The following is an 18459-nucleotide window of genomic DNA, read 5'->3' as shown; positions in this document are numbered from 1 at the left end:
TCGTGGTTTGCTCTGTCATACATATTACTCGCTTACGTATTGTGCTCGGGAATAGGAATACGTGACTGTAAAAAGCATATCACTATTTAATTACTATGTTACTTGAAGTAATTTATTGGCAATAGCTCTAAGAATAAGAAAGAAGTATTTAGAGGTATCTCTTTTTTTCGTTTTCTATCATTGTTGAGAGCGTGTGTTGTGTGTTATTTATATCGTATCAAATTTGTAGTCTTATGTTTTTAAATCAATACTAAATTAGCATATATCCTGAAATAGATCATACATTTGAAGTGAAGTCGCTGTAGTATGTTGCCTGCTGTGCCCGCGGTAGTACCCAAATTAATTCAAGAAAAAAAGACCACACACAACATTTTATTACGATCTATCATATTATGATTATTTATCAGCTTTTTTTGTCAAAAAATTTAATTCAAATCGATGTTTCGTTTAGACTTAATAGCGCAACAGACGCACAGACCTTCGCATTTATTAGAAAAGGACACAGATAAAATAAAAGAGTGGTATAATAATACGGGTACATAAAATAATACCAACTAATTACATTATAATGTACAATGAAACGTAAAACAAATACATGTGAAAACTTAATCTCTTTTTTCACTTTACTACAATTGCACTTATAGCTTTAATTAAATAAATAAATAAATACTGGAAATTAAAAGCCCAAGTGGAAGCATTCATTTAAGCTGTGCTCAGATACTCAACGGTATTCACTTTTGCAAGAAGACATGCCAGCTCCATCGCAACTGCAACTAATAGAATATCCGGTTTGGGACACGTAATGTTTATCTCACTTGTGATTGTTTCTTGCACGGATGTTGGATGTTTTGTTGGTGTGTTCGATAATATCTTTGCAACAATATGATTGTAGTTTTGTGCATTTGACATCTTGCTAGAAGTAATTACCATTATAAAAACCAAATCGCCTTCAAATTGACAGAACTAGAATTGTTACTGCCGGAGGCACCAGCTTTCAATTAATAAAGAATCATAACAAACGATTGACCCCGTCGAAAGCTAAAATATACAGACATGCAGATAACCTACTCCTTTTTTAATTCGACTTAATACCACTTATATATATTATATTATAGTATATTATGGTTATTATTTATAACATCAGTTATCCATCTATGCAAGTTCTATCAAATTTGGATTAAGTTTATTCAGTACCTTCATAACATCGGATTGGACGATGGGCAATTTAAATTTCTTTTGTTTTACGGTATATCACTACTTTTATGTGAATTTAATAATGAGCTTTTGTTTTAAATTGATCTTGTGTTGGGATTTAAACTGATTATAATTTGGTTGTTGTATTATTTTGTGTGTTTCATTTTATTTCAGGCAACCCGTACTACAGTTAAAGGATCTTTAATAACTGAAAACTACGGCCCATATAAACTTTATGCTAAAAGAATATTTAAAGCTTCCTTCTACACTGATTCAAAACATATTAATTATTATATAATTAATGAAGGTTTTATTTTGTATACACAGTAAAATTAAGGTTGTGACAATATGTTTGGGTTAGCAACCTTCTTTCATTTGAAGGTTTTTTTTTTAACATTCACTTTACTTCTTAATTAAATTGGACATATATACTCGTAAGAGCTGTTGCCTGCAACTTCAGTCGCGTGGTCAAAGTCAATTCCCGTTTTATCCCATGGGCCTTGGAACCCAAAGCCCTTTGTATGTTATATCCCTTTTTTCATTTAATAGTTTATGTGTGCAATAAAGAACATTTCATTCAAAGACACTGCGTAGATTCAAGTCACATTAGACATACATAACATGATAATATATGGAGTGCACTTCATTACCATTCTGTGAACCCTTGCCCCCAGATATACCTACCATTGTCACGTTGAATGAAGCTTGATACGCTTACACCGTTCCACGAATATATTTAATTGCATATATTAAACTTAATTGTTCAGCGCAAGATATTTCAATTAGTTTAATCTTGAATGAAGTATTTAATTTATTAAAGTATAAAGAAATTGATCACGAGGCGAGGATATTTTTTCCTTAAGCATTTTAAACGTTTAGACATAAATAAGCTCATGGTTACGCCTATTATATTTAATCCAGCTGCTATTAAGTATCTTTGGAGTAATAAAGTTGTATCTATGATGGAATATGAGACGGCATGCGATAACTACGATTAGTATCTGAAAGTATAAGATCGGCCTCGGCCCAGATAGTCCCGATTGTTATTTAGTGCTTATGGAATTTCAAAAATCAAAACTTAACTTAGTAAATCGCAGTTCCTTTAGTGTAAAGTAAGTAAAAATTCATGTTAGTCTGTTCAGAAGGTTTTAATCTGATTGGTAATTAGCCACTCGCCAGTATCATACTTGTCTCTCAGTAAGAAAGTTTTGATCTTTCTTTATTTGCTGTGGTATTGATGAAATTTTGGATATGGGGATACATGACTCATACAGTCACAATGAAAAAACAAAAACAAAAGGTTAAGGGTTAATATATTATGTTAATGTAAAATAAAGTTCACATATCTATCCAAATATAACACACAAAAATCCGTAAATAATAATCCATTTCGTAATCCGTATATAATAGTCCGGTCAAAATGGATATGAAAATAAACGAAAAATGCTTTGGAGCAAAATTATGAAGATCTTCGCCACTAGAAATAATCAAATGTCCCTCTCGATGTGCTCGCATGAAAGACTATTTTCGAAAGCGGTGTGTTTCAACAAAATGTGTGATAACATATTTTTAGATCACAAAATTATCTTAAAAAAGCGCACTTTGTTGTTTTTCCAAGAATCACCACGGGGAGACTGGACAGAGACCAGGAATGCACCTGACCAGGCACTAAGGCATTTTTTCAACCACTAACTAGCTTGTTTTATATGCATTGCAGTTTCCGTCTTTTTAATTTAATCACAATTTCTATTCCTCGTTTGACCGGACCATACGAAGAATTTTGATTTAATAGATAAGCGGGTTTTAACATTAATCGAAGTTTTTGCTCAATAATTAATAAGATGTTATTAAAATAATAATGAATTTGTTATAAAAAAATGTGTCAACGTGACAGTAATGTATTATATAACAAAATTTAAATTGCAGTTTCTAGGTTCACAAGTTCAATTTTATTAATGTTTTTAATGGCATTTCAAAATTGTTTTGAGTTATTACGTCGTATTAATTATACGTTTATATATTTTTATTCATAATTATGGAGATGACGACCATATTAAGGATGGCGATGTTTAAATTGGGTCGACGGATGCACACATACGGCAGTTATAAAATTCCACGAATATAATTGTCATTGTTCAAAATGTTATGCGTCAAGAAAAAAGTATCTTGAGTTACAAAATCATTTTCAGCGGCGGTTTTTATTAATTTGAAGTAAAACGCTTAAGTATTTTCTTGTGTTTGATTTTACGCGAGTATTATGTTATTAACTCGACGTTTAGAACACTTTACAGCGAGCGTGGTCACGTGGAAATTGAGGTGTTACATGTCCCTCAATGAATAAATCGCGTTTAAAATTCGTTAAAAAGTCTTTATTTTCTAAATGTAAAACACTAAAGTTAACATATCTACCTAGTGTCGAGTTATAAAGTCTAAACATAGGCAAAAAGTAAGACGCATAGATACGATCTTCGTTTCTATTTTGGACGTCGGTTTACTAAACATCCAGCTTTCAACCTATTATTGTTGAATATATAAACAACATCCTACGGAGACTTAACACAAATCAACTTAAATTTTAGCATTATTCATGTTTTCCCTATGTTTTAAATTCATTCAACGTTGTCGGCCTACAAAAGTATCAACTAAAAAGGTTACTGCATGTTTAATTTGGCCTCTTTCCATGAACAACTACGCAACCTACGATTTTGTCTAATACTTATGAATTTTGGACTAACTATTTATAAGTACATCAGAGAGAGACGCTATATTTGATACTTTAAAGAAATTTTATTTATACTAGAAATAGTGTAGCTTTAAGTTACTCTTACCTCGCTCTTAAATCTTAATGCCGCATCCTATAATGTGAAATGTTTTAATTCCTCTAATACTTAATTATAATCAGGTAAGGTTTTTGAGTTTGTTACGTTGTTAGGGATAGTCTCTGGATCTACTGAACTGATTTTGAATATTCTTTACCGAGTAGTATAGGCTAATCAACATCATCATCAGGCCATACATGTTCCCACTGCTGGGACACAGGGGACACACTATGAGGGTTCAGGCCATAATCCACCCGGCTGAATAAGTGCGGGCTGGCAGATGTCACATGTCGTCGAACTTTGATTCTCGGACATGCCGGTTTCCCCACGATGTTTTCTTTCACGGTTTGAAAAGTGGTGATGTTATCCACATGGACGGTTAAATTGAAAAATCAGAATATTTTCTGCATGCTCGCCCGGTCTCGAACTCCAACTAATCGATTTTAATCTTCAATAATCAATGTTTTTGTTACAGTATCAAAGCTTATACTGCGGAGCGTCAGTGGCGAATTCCAATCTGGTCAGCTGACCGCGATCCTCGGACCTTCGGGAGCTGGCAAGAGCACCTTGCTCAATGTATTGGCTGGATATCGGTGAGACAGTCTTTTTATAGCAAATTAATATAAATATCCTCGACAGACAAAACAAGGAAGATCCATAGGAATTTCTATGCCTGTTACCGAAGACCTGAAGAATAATATGATAAAGTGAGAAATTTTGAAAGAATAGAAAAAATTTGATCACGAGTCGGGATTCGAACCCGTGTTTTTTGCCAAACCGTAGCAACGCTTAGCTTCTCGGCCACCCGTGAACCCCGATGCAATGAAATTTTTCAATTCTTTCTAAATTTCCCATTTATAAGCTATGAAACTAAAAATTAAATTTAACATGACGAAATTGTTTTTTATATTATTTTCTATTAGGAGGCGTACTGGAGGTAAGATAGACTATAACGAGATAAATATCCTTGATAAAAATAATAAACGAAACAAACTAACTCCATCCAAAACCTAGAAATATATTATCACATACATTGTCACTTGTATTTAAAGTTCATTTTGCTTCATACATATTTTCATATACAGAGTCACGTATCATTTTTATTTTTATTTTGTATTAAGAAAAACTACATGTGTATTTCATCATTCAGTGCATTATAATGCCGCAGCTACAAAGATAATATTAAAGTAATTGCAAATATTTTTTGCAACAGTACAATCTTTTGACCTTCCTGCATTTAACGAGAGGTTAAAGGACAGTTTTTCTTAATTAAACATTAAAAATAAACATGGTTATGTCTGTTGCAAAGTTTAACGATTTATCTATTATTATAGATGAACGAAATAGATGCTGGTAGTTATTTAAACAAGCAACCACTAAACCTATTTGGAAATCGCTAATTCGCAATTTTTGAAGTCGGTTCGTGTATAAAATTATTAGCTCGTTATAAAACATGAATACGCAACCGAGTGAGATGATTGCTATAATTATATCATATGTTGTTCGCAATTTGTATTGTGTTTAAAGTTTAAACCATTTATTAACACATAAATAATGTTCTTGTGTTTTGCAATCAATTACCTCCGAAACGGTTTGACCGTTTTTTTATTTCATTTGTATATCGCTAGGTGAATAGGGTAAAATTGTAGAAGAGCGTTTACCAATATTACGCTACAATAACAATTGTTAAGCGCTCAAGATACTACCATGAAGTTGCTCACTTATATCACAGATAACATAATAATTTATAATTGCCTGGAAGTGATCACTATCAAGTGGTAAGGCCGCCTAATTAACTAAACTGTAATTTTTGCAACTATCAGTAATAAGATTCATTTATATATAGTTTTATTAAAGATTTATAAATGAAATAAATACTATATCAGTACTAAAATATAAAGAAAGGTTCCGAGTATTTCTGAAATTTCAGGCTTTTAGAGCCTGGCCTAGAGACTTAGAGATCCGATTAGATCAAAGCTGGCAATTGGTCCTTCAACTTTCTTATTGTAGCCTTCTCTAAATATTTTTTCATTGACTATCCAACTTCTACAACCTATTCGACTATTCAGTAGACTAATGCAACAGATTGTTTATTGATGAACAGACGATTTGAACTCTTCTATTTGAGTGTAGTACCAATATGTAGGTGATATTTAAATAAAAATTAATGCGTGATTATTGTACTATAATATATGCTAGCTATGGAATACCTAGAGAGCTCATATCGAAACATCTTTTTTATCGAAGGGTATTTGTAAATTAAAAAAATAATTAAGGAATCTTTATTTTAATGTTTTTTTTTATGTCACAGTCGGCAATGGAGCTGGTGGGACGCCTGATGGTAACGCTACCACCGCCCATGAACATTTAGAGAGGTATTAGGTCCATCGCAGACCTTACGCCTTTACAAATGGATTGCCGACTTTGGCAAGGGATTAAGAAAGGATTGGCGAGAGGAATAAAGGGAAGGACTGGGAAAGGGAAGGAAAAAGATATCGGCCACCGGCTCCCCCACTCACCGAACGAAACACAGCAGAATGCTATTTCGCGTCGGTCTTCTGTAGGGGTGTGGTACTTCCTCAGTGCGAGCTTGCCCAATTCGTGCCGAAGCGTGCACCGTGACTACCGACTATCGTGACTACCACATACAAATGTGTAAGATTAATGTATTTTTAGTGTCGGTATGGCTTTTTTATAAGCATTAAAGATAATAACTGCAAAGCTACATTTCTTGGTACAGAGATCGATCCCCGATGATAATGTAAATGAGGAAAATATGTGGATTTCTCGGGGAATATTAATCTCTATCAAATGATGCCATTGATGACCAGTTATTTGTAATCTATAATTATCTCTGTGTATCTAAACTAATGTATTAAGAGGAAAAATTTGTGTATATACTCTATAGATGTGTGTATAATGTTACAATAATCTATACTAATATTAATATAAAGCTGAAGAGTTTGTTTGAATGCACTAATCTCAGGATCTACTGGTCCGATTTGAAAAATTGTTTCAGTGTTAGATAGCTATATGTACGAGCGAAGCCGGAGCGGACCGCTTGTGATTAATAAGAGGCACATATCCTTTATTCTTCCTCACCCTTCTCAATTCCTTTCTTCTTCCTATCAATCCTCTCATCCCTCACAGATTAAAAGCGAACAACGCATTTATAGAAACTTTTCTACTTCTGCAAATATAGCCCAATGGCTGTGGTGATAGCTTATCCAACGCAAACCACCAGCTCAAAAACCAAATCATCATCATCATCATCATCAGCCCATATATGTTCCCACTGCTGAGACACAGGCCTCCTATGAGGGTTCAGGCCATAATCCACCACGCTGGCCAAGTGCGGGTTGGCAGATGTCACATGTCGTCGAACTTTTAATTCTTGGACATGCCGGTTTCCTCACGATGTTTTCCTTCACCGTTTAAGCAGTGGTGATGTTATCCACATGCGCAGATAAATTGAAAAATCAATTTATTCCCTGCACGCTCGCCCGGTCTCGAACCCCGACTTATCGATTTTGAAGTCCGAGGTTCTCAACACTGAGCCACCACTACGTATAAAATTTTGGTTGAGTTTGAGAATTATTATTTGGTTGAGTCTAAGTGTGGAATTTTTTCACACAATCTGACAAATTAATCTTAATACAATTCTCAGTTCAACTAAACCTGTATTTATTTATTTTCATTTTATAAGCGGGTTCTCTTAAACTAGTACTCATTCTTTGAAGTAGGTCAAGGCAAGTCGGGGCGCTTGCCCTAAGCAATAACATGCATTGAATTTGTCGTTAAACTGTCATAATTATACATTTAAATATAATAATTATAAATAATTTACAAACCTTTTAAAAAGAGTGTAAATAAGGTTTGTTTTATAAACAGAAAACCATAGGTAAACCATATTTTGGGGGAAAAAAAACTTACCTAGATACCTACCACCCCCGGGGATGGAGCCGTGGGTTGCCGGATTCCTGAACACCATAAAGTGTTTTTGTTTGTCTGTTTCTTTGTGTCCCGACAAGCCGCTTGTGAAGGAGCTGTGAGTGTGAAACCCTAGTTAATACTTGTAACGTCTCTATCATTACCAATCGTTTATAAGTTAGCAGCTATTTATAAATCAATCTAAAAATTAATTTAAAAATCATCGTATAAGCCGCAGCAATAAATAATAATCAGAAATAGTCGCATTATATAATATCTAAAAAAGATGTAAGAAAAAATCGTCTAACACAGGTTTAAAAACATGTCAGTTTTTATAGTCATCATTTGTAGAGGCTCAAACTAGGTTATTGAGGATTTTTTGATAATCATAACCATACTAATAATTGATTAATGGTCAAGTATTGTGTCTGTACGTCTTTTCGTTTTATATTCGAGCCGGTATAAGCATTTGTATTAATTATGATATATAAAACGTCTTGAAAAGACTTTGCTAATTAACTTTAAGCCCAGTTTGTATTATATGAATTTTATTACTAAACATATAATTAACTTAAGGTTTAAAACGAAATGGTAGGATTTTCGGAAGTTTATATCTTCATTTATAAACAAAAAATTGCGTTTGGTCGTTAACATAAATATTTATGAGAAAAAAACATAGTTCTAATAACAATACCACAACAAAGAAAGTAAAGTCACTTTAAAACCCATTCCATTAATGGTCATGGAAGTAAAAGAATCGAGTTGCTGAAAAAAAATTAAAAGGCATATAACATCGATCATGACCACAGAATAATAAGTACACGTATCAAGAGGCGACATTCGAAACCGCGTAATTATGAATTATTAAACATGTTCAAATTTATAATTTAATACAATGTTTATAATTCTAGAATATTAATATGAGGTTGACTAACTTGACCTGAGCTCGTCATACCACCTAATTTTAGATTATTTTATACTATTATACCGACATAAACACCAGATGTGGAAAATAAACCTAATATTTAAATCTTTACCGAGTAGCATAGGCTATAAATTACAGGCATAGCATATGGTAAGCGGCTTGTTCTTTCATAAATTATCAATAAACAAACGCGAAGTTCCACAAGGAAACGTCTCCTTTTAAGTGGTGAGATCTTGCATAAGATACCCTCGATTCCCGCGTAAGGAGCAGAGAGCTATGTCGGATTACCAACTTCCCACCGTGACGTTCTGACGTGCTTCTTTGGACGAGACTGCGAGAACACATCATAATCTACCACGTGCGTTTTCCGACCTTCCGCTTCTTGACCACCCAGACGCGATGCAAGCTGGATACACTTCTACCTCAAGTCTAACATACACTTTATTTAACACACACATTAATACAGAAAAGAAAAGAAAAGAAACAATAACCATGTTAAATAGCGGTCTTATCGCTTATAACCGAATTCTGCCAAACAACCTTTGGATAGTATTATTTTATGAATAAGCAATAGTAAGGTGATATTGGAAATTGATCCCCAAGATATAGGCTGTCCTATTTTGGGGACCAATGTACCATGAAATAGTTATATTTGTCTATACCCAATAAACGATATTATTATAAATTAATTTAAGTTGTTTCTAGCAATTGATTCAATTGAAGTATTTGATTCCAGAGTTGCAGGTGCCTCAGGGTTGGTCAACACCAATGGTGAGCCCAGGGACTTGCCCCGGTTCAGGAAGCTATCCCGGTACATCATGCAAGAAGATCTGCTGCAACCTCTCATCACGGTCCAGGAGGCGATGTCTATGGCAGCAGACTTAAAGCTTGGCAATAACTTGACGAGGAACAAAAAAGCGGTAGTTGTAAGTACTTTTGGCTGTTATTGTTATCATAAATGCGCGGTAGTTAGGGAAATACTTATGAAAACTTCAAACAATTAATTCTTAAAAACTCTTACATAGTTTTTAGGAATTAATTGTTACTAACAAAAGAAGTCGGTTTATTTATGAATTACAATAATTAATTAGAATGATTTCTTCCAGACAAACAGACCATATATTTGTTAATATAGATACCTACTATCCATATGAATATTGAAACATTGAATTGTAACGAAAATGAAGGCCACAAGGGCCAATTGGTATAAAATATATTATTTATTATTTTGTAAAATATTTCAGGAATTTGAGCACAGAGGCCATGATCAATAAATTAAAAAAAAAAAACATACTTATACACACGACCCAAGCTGTACATATTAATACCTTTTACATTTTTAACTAAAAAGACTTAACAACATCGGAATTTTTTTATTTCATTTATACATAAAAAATCTGATTGCTATTCGTTTCTCTGGCAAAAACACAAGGATGACTGAGCTCAGGATTGTATAAGCGGTGAGAAACATAAACACAAGTAACGGAAAACATTTTTCACAAACAAATATAATAAACGAAGTTCATTAATAAATAGTCCAAAAAATAGGCTCTTCGAACTGCAGTTGCGAGCTGACTCTGGGATATTGAAAGGTCATCCTACTCCCGTATCTAATAATCTTGGTCTAACAGATGTGATTCTTGGCCAATTTAGCTACGTATATATTGAACATATATAATTCATTAATTAAAAGCTCTTTTTATATTTTCTTAATTAGGCAAGTTTTCTTTTGATGTGTACCTATTACTAGAACTATATTTGGTCTAATGACTACCGATTTTGTACTGCATTTGTGATCTATTCCAGTATGTTAAACATGTATTTTTTAATAATGTCCTATTTTATGGTATACTAGCCTTCCGCCCGCGGCTCTGCCTGCGAAGTAAAAGAAAACAATAGAAGCTCGCATTAATACAGAATTTAGAACTATTACGCATTAATATAGAACTATAATAATACATATCAAAGCTAAGATAGTTTTGATTATAGGTTGATTGCCTAAAAAGAGATCACTTACTTATAAGTGCTTATTGTTTTGTATTTTATGTCGGCATTAAATAAAAACAATGTTTAAATGAAAAACTAATTGTTTCATAAATAATAACGGTACAAATTTTATACGAAAAAATAATAAAATTTCCAGCCAACAAATAAAAGTATTTTTCACATTATTGTTAGATATGGCAACAATGAAAAAGTCTCGTTTGTTATACAAGGAAAAGAAGCCAAACGCAAAGTAACTTAGTAAATTAAATAACTAAAGGTGGTTTGAAAACTCACCTGTTTTCCTAGAGTCAAAAGTCAAGTTAGATTCATTGTACCTACTTTTAAACAATTATGAGCGAAAAGATTCTGCATAAAAATGTTTATTTTGATTGCATTATATTCTTTAGCATAAATAATTTATATAGGTACGGTCGCACGTATCCTTTTCCTTTACCTTTCCAGTCCTTACCTTTCCTCTTCTTGTTAATCCTTCCTTCCATATTTACATGCACAAATACACATGCATGAGTACATACTTACATAAATGTACAAATTTTCCATTGAAAAAGGAAGTTTCGAATTCAATAGGAAACATTTGTTTGTTTGTATAAAATTATTTACAGCGTCTTTAAGAATAATAAACGAAGACCCAGTCCTTTACTTTATTCCCCTCAATCCATTTTTACTCCGTTTCCAATTTGAAGTCCAATTGTAGATGCGTTAGTTCCAATCCATTTGTAGATGCGTTAGGTCTGCAAATGACCTTACGCCTCTCCAAATGTTCATAGGTGGTAGCGCTTACCAACAGGCGACTCTAAATAATAAACGTATGTTATCCGTTTGCGATACGTTTTTCAAATTATGACTACCTATTGCTTTTGATAATAAAGTCATAATTAATAATTCATTACATTTTATTAATATTTATTAATTAATTCATAGAAATTAATTCATTTAGAAAATATTATTGATATTGTAACTGCGTAAGCCGAAAAACAAGTAACGACGTCGCTGAAAACGTATAAATTATCGCAATTTACTAATTTACTAGCAAAAACTCGTGGAAGTTTACCTTTTGTCTCTCTGTCACTATAAGTACATGAACTTTGAAGAAAAACTTATGATTCTGATTTGTATTTATTTATTAAGATTTAAGAAGAACGGAGATTAGTATCTTTTTTCAATATTTAAATTGAACTGTGTTTTCTTTTAGGGTATGACACAATGAATTCCGAAACTGAACGATTTCTTAAGATAATTAATCAGCTTCCTATATCTAGATCGAGACATGAGGACCTTGGTCCAAGGATCTTAGGTCTCTCACCTATCAATGTATCAATGGTATAATGCTAAAATTAATGTTTAATATCGGTTTTAGGTTGATGAAATCATTCAGTTGCTACGACTGGGCAAAGCAAGAAATACGACAACTGAGAGGCTGTCGGGCGGTGAGAGGAAAAGGCTATCCATAGCCCTCGAGCTTGTTAACAACCCGCCCGTTATATTTCTGGATGAACCAACTACGTGAGTTAGATTTATCATTATATGACAGTTTGATTTTGAGTAAGTTTTTGTCTAAGTGTGTGCAATCAAGTATTAGAAATAAGAAAGTTGTGATTTTGAGTGACTGAAAATCGTTCAAACTTTTATAATAAGAATGCATTGCTTAGTCTGTTTATATACCTAGTAGGTATTTATTTTCTTCGTTATAACTTTAACCAATTATGCATATCAATTAGTATATAACATAGATTGTGTTACCTATTAAAATTATATATTTTAATTATAGATTTTTCTATCACGCTGCTATAGATTAAAGATTGAACTGATTTTAATTAATGCATAAACATAGTTATAAATAGGAGTTCAAACATGTACTAGATTTGTACTAGCTGCGCAACGCAGCTCCACTCACGAATGACTCACGGGTAAAAGCAAGTATTTCTTTAGGTGATGTGTTATTCTGATGCTACATCACTAAACAATCAACAGTCTCGTTTACAATATTTATAGGATGTAGCATGACTCCCATGTGATAATTTAATTGTAAGTGAATCGAAATTCGAAAAGCTAGTAGACATCTACCATGGCATCTCGGCTGCCTCGTTCGGAAAGTAGTTCCACAAGGATGAACACACAAGAAACTCTATGGTTGCTTTTACCTAAATTAAAATAAGTTAATTGTACAGAATTTATCATATTAAAATGCCAAAGGTCAGCCTGCGGGTTTTTAGGAGTAAAATTCATTTCCATATTCCTATTAATTAAAGTAATAAATATTTATACCATTTAAACGCAAACGTCTTGAATGTTATTTGTAAGCCATTGGCGCAATTGTAAGCCACATGGCAGGTCACAGTCGAAAACCTGCATATAAACCTTATAAGCTGTGAATCGCAATAAATCATTTTGATTTTGAATGTTTGTTTGATTTCTGTTCACAGTGGTTTGGACGACGTCGCATCGTCCACGTGCGTGTCGCTGCTAAAGCGCGTGGCCCGGGGCGGCAGGACCGTTGTGTGTTCCGTGCACACACCCTCAGCCCGGTTGTTCGCCGTGTTCGACCACGTGTACGTGGTGGCTGGAGGCCGCTGCGCGTACCAGGGCGCCGCAGCCGGGGTCGTGCCCTTTTTACATCAGCTCGGTCTGCCCTGCCCGACTACGTATAACCCGGCTGATTTTAGTGAGTACTTGATTATGTAAGACGTGCCGCACTAGCGTTTTGATTGTGAGAGTCGAGAACGTTTCGCCACGAATTGGGCCAGCTTTCAATGGGTAGTACCATCGCCACCGTACATCGCCCAGTACCATCACCATCACAGAAGACCGGCGTGAAATCGCGTGTTACTGTTTTTCGTACGGAGAGTGGTAGAGTCGGTTGCCCGTTTCCTTTTTATCATCCTTCCCAGTCTAGTCCTTTCGTTATCCCTAACCTTTATAAAAGCGGACAGCGCATTCGCAGAGGCACTACCGCCGCTAATGTTCATGGGTATATCCGAATATGTAAAGCCAGGCGGGTTTTAGTAAATATCATATGAAATTCAAGCAATATCTTATCAATATTGCTTGATATTGCTTGAATATTCAATCACATGAGATTTAACCATATACAACTACTTTTTTATAGTAATCGAAGTATCAAGTGGCGAGTATGGATCACATGTGGACCAAATGGTATCAGCAGTTGAGAACGGTAGATGCCAGCGATGGAGAAATTATGCTATCGAGGAAGCAGTTCATCAAGAAATGGATATCGAACAACTAAACAGTGGAGTGGTCGCTAAACACAACTACGAGTATGAAAGCACTGGGTACCAACAGTTTCAAGTCTTAGTGAGGCGAATGGTGCTTCAGACATTTAGGAATAGGGTGAGTTATATAAATTCAATGTAAGTACAGCAGGAATAATTAACATTGTTCATAAATTATGCAGTGTATCAAGGTTAAAAATTGATATTTTTCCTTGTCGATATATGAATATTTTATGCGTATTTGTATAATGATTTTATTGTTGCTATTTAATTGTGGAATATTTATAGGCCATGTATAGAGTTAAGAAATTATCGTCTTAATAGTTTGTTGTATATTTTATCCTTAGAACCTGTAACATTTAAGTAAAAACCAATAAATGCATATGTTTCATTGATCAATCAAAAGTTTTTTGTCTTGAAAATTAACTTTTTTTATATTTAAATGCTCTCACTTTTGGAGATACTAAAGGTCAGATTAAATTGTCCAATTTAAAATAATGAATACATACCTATTAAGATATGGAGAAAATAATTTATTGAAAACTATTAACCTTAATAGAGCTAAAACAAATTAATCTTTTGGGTTATAAAGTTTCCGCTTTTTTAATTGTTATTTGTCTTTTATTTACAGGACTATTTATGGCTAAGGTTCGGTCTCCACATTTTCATAGCAGTAATAATAGGAGCTCTTTTCAATAACATGGGTTTCGATGCTTCAAAAACCATATACAACTTTGGATTCTGTTTCGCCTGCATTATTGCTATGTTATACACGCCTATGATGCCGGTCTTACTTGCCTGTACGTTTATAATTTAATATATATTATTTAACACTTTTAGACCTAGACCTTCAGGATGAACAAATTGGAACGATTGGCCCTTAAATTTTTAAAATTCTGTTTTGTGTTTTATGTATTAATACTTAGCTATGCTAATGAAGCTAATGAAGCTAATGAAGCTAATGAAATAAATAAGCTAATGAAGCTCATTTGATTTGTACCTATGGTCTGTTATGAAAAATTTTGCTTTTTAGAAACGCTTTTAATGTTTGTTTAGTTTTTAATTTTCAACTATATCTAACTTCTAAATTACAAATCTGAAATAGATAACTTTTTATTAAGTTTCCTGTCTACAACCTTTTCAAATATATAACAGTCGATTTACGAACATAATTTTCATTTTCAGTTCCCCAAGAAGTGATGCTCATAAAACGTGAATACTTCAACAGATGGTATGGCTTAAAACCATATTTCGCCGCCATGTTTGTTTCAAGAACCCCTGCGACAATTTTCTTCTCTTTACTATATCTAGCTATAGTGTACCCTGCGACTGCGCAGCCCATGGAACTCTCTAGAATACTGATGTTTGTTAGCACTTGCATAATGGTGGCTTTGATAGCCGAATCTATGGGCACTCTGATATCTTCTACGTTGAGTATAGTTGTGAGTATGTCGATTTTTTTGCGTTTATCCGAATGTATTTTAATTGTGTTTTTCAATTAAAAAAGTCAAAAATCTTTCATCTATTTATTATATCACATTATCACAATCATTATAAATGTACCCGTTTGAAAGCAAGGCGCTGTTTTACAGGATTCGACATCTAACCAAGTTATCAGTAAAAAGTGACAGCTGTATGAAAATTACTCGTCCTATCTTATCTTATATCTTTAAACGAGCAATTCTTGTATATATATATATATATATATATATATATATATATATATATATATATATATATATATAATTGGAATCTCGGAATCGGCTCCAACGATTTTCATGAAATTTAGTATATAGGGGGTTTCGGGGGCGATAAATCGATCTAGCTAGGAACCTTTTTTAGAAAATGTCATATTCGTGTTTTATTCGTGTTTTTTTCCTGACATCTATTGGTGAATAATGATACTATAAATGCGAAATTTTGTGAGGATGGGTGCATATGTGTGCGTCTGTTACTCTTTCACGAAACCTTTTTTAGAAAATGTCATATTCGTGTTTTTTTCCTGACATTTATTGGTGAATAATGATACTATAAATGCGAAAGTTTGTGAGGATGGGTGTATATGTGTGCGTCTGTTACTCTTTCACGCAAAAACTAATAAAATTGAAATTTGCAATGAAATTTGCTTCGTAGATAGCTGGACAACTGAAATAACACATAGGCACTTTTTATACCGATATTCCTACGGGATACGGACTTACGCGGTTTCAACCGCGGGTCACAGCTAGTAAATATTAAACCAGAATTTGCATCTAACAGTATAGATATTGATTTTATCTTGTCTCTTTGCCTGTTCCCCTCCAGAACTCAATGTTCGTGGGGCCCGTGGTATCCGTGCCGCTGATGCTGCTCTCCGTGTACGGCATCGGCAATGGCGACGAGCCGCCGCCCGTGGTGTGGAAGCTCGCGCGCGCGTGCTCGTTCATGCGCTACGGGCTCGAAGGACTCGTGGCCGCCATATACGGCGCGCCGCGGCCCGACCTCGTGTGCCCTGCGGACGTGGACTATTGCGAGTACAAGAATGTCAAGTGAGTGCTTTGGATATACTTTTAATGCTAGCAAATGCGTCATTAGATATTCTGGTCGCTTTGTATGATAGAGTTGGCAAATGTGCCATCACTGCCTAGCGGCCTGACGCACATTTGTAGAGATAAGGCGTCTAAATGGGTTGCCAGAAAAGGATGAAGACAGAGGTTACCTCTCTGTCTTTAGCCCTTTAAAGGACACGGAAAGATGAAGAAACGGATTTGGACCTCTGTCTCGAAAAGCATTCATAACTTTTTTTTCTTTTGTGCTGTTGATGTCTTAACTTGTCGCGTGCGAGCTGGCTGTATAGTTGGCGTCCGTCCATCCTGCTGCAATAAACACTTGTTAATATAAGTAAAAATATTTTAGTGAAGAATTAAAAATGTGTCTTTTTTACCAGGTATTTCGTGAAGTTGATGGGAATGTCTGGGATATCTTACTGGGTGGATATATCAGTCCTCTTCGTGATGCTCTTGGCCATGAATCTCGCTGCTTATTATCTTCTGCGGCAGCGGCTGTCACCTAACTACGCCTTCCGGGCTATCAAACTTATTGGTAGATTTATTAAGAACAAAATGAGTGTTTCACATTAGTTTAGACATTGTATGAGAACTGTTGTTTAGATGATCTTGATGTTAATTGTTTGTTTGTCTATTTTGGGTTACTTAGGACCAATTGTTTACTAAATACACCTGTTTGTGAGTTCATTAAAATTCTAATTTATGATATACATAGTACTGAAGGTCAATGGATATTTTATTTTATGTTGAATCAAATGTTTATAATGCTTTTCAAATGGTACAACAAATTTAACGCCCATATCAAAAGAAATAACTAACAAAGAAAGAATATAAATATGTATCTATATAATAATACAATGGCAAAATTAATAATTTTCGCCATGTTAATTGAAATTTTAAAACTTTGTATAAAGTCAAAAAAATAATTAAAAATGTATTTTCTAATAAGTATAATGTATTTTCAACCGATGTTCCCAAGAGGTGGGTTAAATTTGTGTGTATTTTTAATGTGGTTTTGGTTCTCGATAACTCCATGGGTTATGACCGATTGACGTGATCCTTTTTGTCTGATTACCCCCCCCCCCTCCCCTTTGGTCCCATAGGGACGGGACTAGTGGGGGATCTTTTTCGTAGAATAGAATGACTTTCATTGTTTAGAATAAAAGTTTCCATACAATAATTCAATGCATCCAACTAACTTATTAAATGATCATTACAAATGTGATTCAGAAATTATTAAAATTTGTGTGAATAATAGAGAGATGTGTATTTCGATACTAGGTAATGTTAAATAGAATTTATAAACAGTTCTCGCAAGTATGAATGATTAATTATTTATGTTTTAACCTAATTATACAATGACTGAATGACTGACGGATTGATTCTCTTAGAACGTAAATAATCCAGTGTGATATATAGATTTTAAGAAAAAATCTTTAAATGTGATTTAAGCTGTACCTAAGGTTCATGTAGTGTTGTTTTATTAAGTTGTATTTCATTATAAGGAGATGGAATAAAGTTTTTTTTATATATTACTCTTTTATTTTTATTTTATCCGAAAATTTCAAAATTGTGAATGAATAAATGGTGCAATTTTAACAAGAAAAAATAAGACACGATCATTAAAATCGACTAGAAACAAAAACCAATATGAAAAAGAACACAAAACTGTCCTCAAACGTGTTTGAGTAAAATCCAGATATATCCACAAATTGCACCAAAAGCAATTAATTATCTAAAGCTCTGAAGTAGCTCGTGAACATGTCTCACAATAAATTCAACCTTACTCGGATGAGATAAAGTTGAAT

General features: G+C 33.8%; 1 protein-coding gene across 1 annotated transcript in view; it reads left to right on the top strand.

Moving 5' to 3' along the window:
- The window catches only part of LOC119834418 (ATP-binding cassette sub-family G member 1-like), a 32976-nt gene extending 14818 nt beyond the window's left edge, over window positions 1–18158 (top strand). The window contains exons 3-11 of the mRNA XM_038358775.1: window positions 4489–4606; window positions 9605–9794; window positions 12233–12378; window positions 13299–13537; window positions 13982–14223; window positions 14737–14905; window positions 15291–15547; window positions 16410–16633; window positions 17032–18158. Of these exons, the coding sequence (XP_038214703.1) occupies window positions 4489–4606; window positions 9605–9794; window positions 12233–12378; window positions 13299–13537; window positions 13982–14223; window positions 14737–14905; window positions 15291–15547; window positions 16410–16633; window positions 17032–17224 (1778 nt within the window). The 3' untranslated portion in view covers window positions 17225–18158. The remainder of the gene's footprint in view (window positions 1–4488; window positions 4607–9604; window positions 9795–12232; window positions 12379–13298; window positions 13538–13981; window positions 14224–14736; window positions 14906–15290; window positions 15548–16409; window positions 16634–17031) is intronic.
- The last annotated feature ends 301 nt before the right edge of the window (window positions 18159–18459 follow it).

The sequence above is a fragment of the Zerene cesonia genome, chromosome 19, assembly GCF_012273895.1.
Source record: "Zerene cesonia ecotype Mississippi chromosome 19, Zerene_cesonia_1.1, whole genome shotgun sequence".
Taxonomy (NCBI): Eukaryota; Metazoa; Arthropoda; class Insecta; order Lepidoptera; family Pieridae; genus Zerene; species Zerene cesonia.
Note: the sequence above shows the minus strand (reverse complement) of the source record. Positions and strands in the feature narration are given on the sequence as shown.